The sequence below is a fragment of the Argentina anserina genome, chromosome 3 (genome assembly GCF_933775445.1).
Source record: "Argentina anserina chromosome 3, drPotAnse1.1, whole genome shotgun sequence".
In the NCBI taxonomy this organism is placed as follows: Eukaryota; Viridiplantae; Streptophyta; class Magnoliopsida; order Rosales; family Rosaceae; genus Argentina; species Argentina anserina.
This window is the reverse complement of record NC_065874.1, coordinates 27,227,677-27,233,914: the sequence shown is the minus strand read 5'-3', so window position 1 is coordinate 27,233,914 and position 6,238 is coordinate 27,227,677. Positions and strand designations below refer to the sequence as shown.

The 6,238-nt window shown below is 38.8% G+C and overlaps 1 protein-coding gene across 1 annotated transcript; it reads right to left on the bottom strand.

The window, feature by feature from the left end:
* Window positions 1-1,742: 1,742 nt before the first annotated feature.
* On the bottom strand, window positions 1,743-6,031 carry LOC126787364 (probable LRR receptor-like serine/threonine-protein kinase At1g05700). Its single transcript, XM_050513262.1, has 10 exons — window positions 5,942-6,031; window positions 4,953-5,484; window positions 4,414-4,874; window positions 4,140-4,278; window positions 3,950-4,021; window positions 3,630-3,701; window positions 3,362-3,439; window positions 3,063-3,220; window positions 2,369-2,861; window positions 1,743-2,238 (listed from the first exon to the last, which is right to left on the bottom strand). Exons 1-10 carry the CDS (start codon window positions 6,021-6,023, stop codon window positions 1,743-1,745), a joined length of 2,583 nt encoding a protein of 860 aa, XP_050369219.1. The 5' UTR covers window positions 6,024-6,031.
* Between the last annotated feature and the right edge of the window lie 207 nt (window positions 6,032-6,238).

Below are 6,238 nucleotides of genomic sequence, written 5' to 3'. Positions count from 1 at the left end.
ACGCATTGCCGCAAAGGCCTTAAGCCTTAGGTGAAAGACCAACGTGGCAGCACCACTCTTACCTTGATCGACCCAAACCCATGGCGATCGAATCTGATCTGGAGAATCTCCTCTACTATTGGCAGTGGCTTCAGAGATCTGATGACTACCATAGTGCCCAAGTCCAAGTCGGCGCTGGAGACCTACTAATGTGATCTTGTCAACCGCGCATCCGGGCTGAAGGAGTCGGAGGTGATCCAGGTTGTGGCTTCACTGGTTTGTTCGTGGTCAACCCAGAGTTGGGTGGAGGGAGGGAGAGAGAGAGAGAGAGAGAGAGAGAGAGAGAGAGAGAGAGAGAGAGAGAGAGAGAGAGAGAGATTAGTTGGCCGAAGTTAGGTCGGTTAGAGCCAGAATCGGGGTGGAGGCAGCGAGCGAGTGGAGCCGGAGTCGGGTCGGGAGGTCGGAGTGATGATTTGGTGGTGAGGGGGAGATTGGGGTCAACTGTTTAATTTCTAATTTGAGCAGTGACACATTGTAATTTTCGTAAAATCTGTGGCCAACGGTTTAAACATTTTAAAAAATGACTTTTTTTCTAATTTTCAAATCTTACTTGACTTTTTTATAAATACATATATTAATTGTGACTTTTTTATAAGAAGCCCCTGATTTAAAAGAGAGGCTCTAATATTAAGTATATCTTTAATTTTCTAAAAAAAAAAGTGCTTAGAGATAAATAACAAGAAATGGAAACGACGTCATAACCATGACACACCCCATGACACAAACTCCACACCAAACTCACAATTAAAAAAAAACAAAAACAAACTAAAAAAGACAAAAATCTCAAACTGACCTGGGCCCAGAAAGAGCCCAAGCTCCCCCTATTAGACTTTAGGAATCAAGCCAATCATAGAGAAGACCCGCCGCCCTACTATCAACGTCTAGCGCCGCCAAGAAGCACCACCAAAGACAGCACGCACTAACAAACCCCCATATGAAGCTGTAGCAACGTTGGCCATAAAGACCCATACGAGAGAAAACCCCCATATGAGTCGTAGCACCACACCGCCGTTGCAGATACATCCAACCCATGTCGACGCTCCTCCTCGATGATCCACATCCATGCTAGAGCGAGAAAACCTCCACCCAAATCCGCTAGAAACTCTTAGATCGCCTCTATGAACAACCTAACTCCCTCCGCCAACTATCTTGCCTCAAAGAGATAACCCAACAGCTTGTTCGGCAGTGATCCAGTCCACATTGACGAGGCCGAAGCCCTTCCGGTGTAGAGGAGCCGCCGAACAAGCAACAACATAAACTTTTGTCCTCATTTTTTAACGGAGCTTGAATAGTTGTTGCACACCAATTGAGGTCCTTAGGCGACAATAGTATATTTTCTTTAGGGGTTTAATGGAATGCTCGATTTGTAATTAGTAGTTTTAGGTTTTTTTGTGTGCTTATTGTGTAATGAAGGTGCACGTCATATGTTTAGTGCGTATACCATAACTTAATTGGCCATATAAGAAAATGTGACAAAAAAAAGGGCCAAATATATATAATTGAATATATATATATATGTGTGTGTGTGTGTGGGTGTGCATGCAAGTACTTCATTTTGTTGCATAATTACATTATTTGATTAGATAATTTGATCAACATAAAAAGTTTGCAAAAACCGCGACACGAAATGAAAGAGAGCCTCCACGAGCTCGATCGGAAGTTACAGAGAATAAAGAGCAGTGAAATTCTACTAGCTAATACCATTAAACTGGTGAACCACCACGTCCACCGGGGTCTGTTTCAGAGACACTGACTGACGAGGCATCCTCTTGTTGCACCAAGTCCCGACCATGCAAACGCACCTCATCTCTCTTTTGAATCTTATCAAGAGTCTCACAGAACCAGGGCTCATTTGTTATAAGCCTACTCACCTCATCATACCCGCCCACATACCTTCCATGAACAAATACCCTTGGAGGAGGCATATCTTTTTTCATCAGCTTTTTCAGCTCTTTTCTGAACTTCCGGATTGTAACGTCACGCTGCTGAACTTTCAGGACAAATTGGGATAAGCTCTGGATAATTGTCTGGCATTTCTGAAAATTCTTGTCCCTAGCTGATGAAGTTGTATAAATAACTATTTCGTCTTCTCCGCCTTCTGGGCATATCGTGTCGAACCGACGGAGGGAGTTTTCCTTCATTTGCTTCAGGACACCTGATATATTTTCAACAATCTTTTCGATGGTTTCACTTTCGTACCTGTCGATCAGTTCAAAATATATTTAGGAACATTAATTACATGTTGAAACAAGGCAAATATACCGGTAGTTTCCCTACATGTTTTGCTTTAGAAACTTCAAAATTTTTATGTATCATGTATTTAACATACCCTCTCGTGTAATGATATCCCGACAAATTTGCTACTTCTACCAGAGCTTCCTTCCATACGGGAACCTTGACGTTCTCTCTGTCTATCCACGTCTGAAGGGAAAAACTACCAGATTGATTGCGTATGTCTGATGGATTCACTTTGTAAAAAACTGGGACAACACGACGATCCTTATTTTTGTTTTTACAGTCAATGATATGTACAAGCTCACCCAGACACCAACTTGACGTAACATAGTTTTTTGAGAACAAAATGATAGAAACCTCTGATGCTTCTATTGCGTTGACAAGTGTAGGTCCTATTTCATCTCCTTTCTGGAGATTTTGATCATCAAAAAATGTCTTGATTCCATTTTTGTCTAAAGCGTCGTGCAGATAACGGGCGAAACCTTCTCGTATATCATCACCTCTAAAACTCAAAAACACATCGTGTCCTCTGCTACTCTGTCCGTTCTCTGATTCAGTACATGAATCTTTACCAAGTCTCCAGTAAGCTGTTCGGGAGAAACCACATAAACCAAACAAGCAGAAAGACCTTATTATTTACTATACATCCTTAATTACTCTCTTCATATAAAACATTGTCGATCGGGATGCCCCATGATAATGTATTCCGGGCCAGGATCATGGAGCCGGACATTTACCAGCTATGATCTTGTAATTTTAGTATCTAGCATAAAATTTTGGAGTCTTACCACGAAACCTTTTAGATTTCCACACTAGAGCTGCTGCAAATGAGACCCATGACACGATGATAATTAACACAACGACCGGAATAACAAACTGGTTCTTCTTCTTCTTCTTCTGCTTTCCGCAAGGAAGCTGCCCTGATAAACTTGGATTTCCGCACAAACTGACCAAAGAACAAATAATTTTCGGATTAATTGACAGCCACGATAAAAGTATGATTTATACCATTACTTATATATTACAAAGGGGAAAAACCCTCATAAAAAGAAGAGGATTGCTTACTGGGAATGGATCACGAACATACCTCAATGAAAAACCATCATTTTCTTTCGCAATAAGCCAGGCGGGAACTGAGCCTGTGAGATCATTTTTCTCTAAGTTTCTGCGCATGTAAACCGGAGATATAATCCATCATTAGGTCCATATCTTTTGAATTCCATGAAACATCACAATTAATATAGCATTTATTAATTGGTTTCATTAAATTTACGCCGAGGTTAGATTCCAGAATAATAGCTAGAAAATGTTCGATTATGTAGTATTTATGTACGTACGACAATATAATTACTTACAAGATATTTAGCTTTGGCAACTGCGACAAGTATTCTGGAATCTGTCCTGATAATTTGTTATTCGATAAATCCCTGGATTCATATATGGCAGCTCCAATATGTTAAAATTATAACATATATATATATATATATATATCATACATATATATGGAATCAAGTATTCTGGGACATAAGACTGTGCCAGTTGAAATTTTTTAGTACTTAATTAATTTGACCATATGTAGAATATCCTAGTTGTCTATAATCTCTTATATCTTGAACTCATAATTGACTTGTACGAGTTATAACGTGTATATATTGAACGTACGTAAAGTACTTACAAAGTCTGTATCATTGTGAGATTAAATATAGAAGCAGCTATCTCTTCAGTTAATCCACTCGAGGATAAATTCCTGCAGGTTGCATGTTGTGCACAGCTTATTGACTTATATATTGGGGTAAGTGATTTAACTGGTCCAGCAAACCATAGATCGTTATATATAAAATAATTAGTTAGACATGAGTACTCACAGGGATATGATTCGTGCGGAGTCATTGTCAGAATAGCTACAGTTCACACCTGCCCATATGTATTCTTTAGGGTAGCACGGATCTCCTTGCCAATTCTTAATGATTCCGTAAGTTGACTTGAGATTTGTAAGTGCTTCAACTAATTGATGCAAACACAAGTATCTCATAAAATTATCAATAAATCCATAGGAGTACGTAATAATTGTAGTTGACATCCCTCACTGGATCAGAAACGGTGCAGAAATGAAAGATTGTGTGAGGAAGAATTCTGTACCGTCTTGCTGGTCTGTTTCCGATCCTAACTTTTTCTCCGTATAAATCTCGTAGGCGTTGAGGATCGGTCCGTAACTACTTGTCGGCGGTGAATATATTTGAAAATTAAATGGCCCTCCTCCCACAGCAATACTGCCTGTAGACGTCCTTGAGCTCAGGTACTGTGGAATGGCTCTATAAGAAGGCTTTCCATTGATGTTAATGGTGAGATATCGAGACAAGCCGGAGTTGAACTTTATTATTTCTGCGAAGTGCCAATAAAAATGATATGTTGCATTAACGGAATGCTGCCACATCAAACTCAGTCTTTTGATTGAATCATCTTTTGGCGTGGCAGCTGTCCTCAAGACAAGAGATGGTAGTTGGTATTTATCTGTGTTGATATTGAACGAAGTATTTATTTTTTTCCAGGTCTCACTCATCCATGATGACCAAATACGATCATTAACATCCTCCGGGTACCTGAATAGAAATAGTACTTCGTAAGGAAACTTCAAAGAAGTAAAGAAACATATGGTAATTGTGGGGTATTTCAGTCACCTGTATCTGGCTTTATTTGCTGCCATGTTAATCCGCGAATGAAGTGCCAAAGACGTCCCACTTTCTGTTTGATAAGTATCTTTATGTAAAGGCCTGAGTTCTATCGTGGATATAAATGGAATGCCCTTATCTATGTTAACCAGACAAATATGTATGTAATATCTCATTGGAATATGTATGAGCTCCTTGACTACTTCAGAACTTGCATTTGAAATCACCACAGACTCCCACAAATCACCTCCAAGATGTAGTGAAAATTCAGGTAAATCTTTGTCCCCATCATAATTTCCATACAAAAAGCTTGCCCTTATCAAATACTTTTGCCGTCTTTTGATATTTATTTTGTAACAGTTCCTGGTTCCTTCAGGAAACATCCTAACAAACTGAAACTGCTGCCGAGGATCGGACACTACTATGGGCTTGGACACACCAGTATCAACAATATCTACTGTCTCTGGACCGTATGTAATGCCCGTTGTCGGTTCTGTATACTCCTTAGTTTGTAGTTGGCCACAATCGATGCTGATGAAATCTGAGGATATTAAAAACCTTAGTTATACACTTATGCATGTGTTGACCAAGACTAATTAATATGCAAGAGAAAATATGTGAGTATAAGGAATTTGGATGTACTTCACACTGGAAAATGGAAAAATTATACACGAGTTGTTGACCCAAGACAACAAGAGTGCAATTATTATTATTATTATTATTATTACGTCTAGTTAAAAGATTATTATAAGAATTAATTTTCTTTTCCTTTTTTATTTATCCTCTATAAAACTCCAATGAAAAGTTTTATGGTCTATCAATAAATTTGAGATCTTTCGTTACTGATATTTTAATAACCATTTCAAAATATTATCTTTCACTTCAGAGCATATAAATATTATATTATTTCGGTTAATTAGCAAGAAGGAAATTGCAAAATAAGTCTGAAATGAAATCTTTCAAATTGAGAGGAAAAAAATTTGTGCGCAGACGGGTACCTGATTGATCCTGGCCATGAGCTTTAAGCATCATCACAGTAAAAGCACCGACAAGTAGTGCAAAAGGCAATTTCAAGAACATTTGGGACATGTTTGTAACTGGGAAACAAGCGATGCAATTATCCTCCGAGGATATCATCATTATATAGAGGGGGCAGTGTTCGTCTAGTAGTTTTTTCAATGGGAATTCCACTTGCAACTTCAAGTTGGCCTTTCAAGTGGTGGCGTTCTGCTCCAACTAACAAAAACAAACATCCCAACAAGTAACAAAATGGAATGAAATAAAGCGACTTGTCT

Excerpts from the sequence above, each read along its gene's own strand:
- LOC126787364 (XM_050513262.1), bottom strand. The coding sequence starts at position 6,023 with ATGTTCTTGAAATTGCCTTTTGCACTACTTGTCGGTGCTTTTACTGTG. Across the intron at positions 4,875-4,952 it reads GCAAATAAAGCCAGATACAG|GTACCCGGAGGATGTTAATG; the intron begins GTGACTGAAATA and ends ATTTCTATTCAG. Across the intron at positions 3,440-3,629 it reads TTGCCAAAGCTAAATATCTT|AAACTTAGAGAAAAATGATC; the intron begins GTAAGTAATTAT and ends TTACATGCGCAG.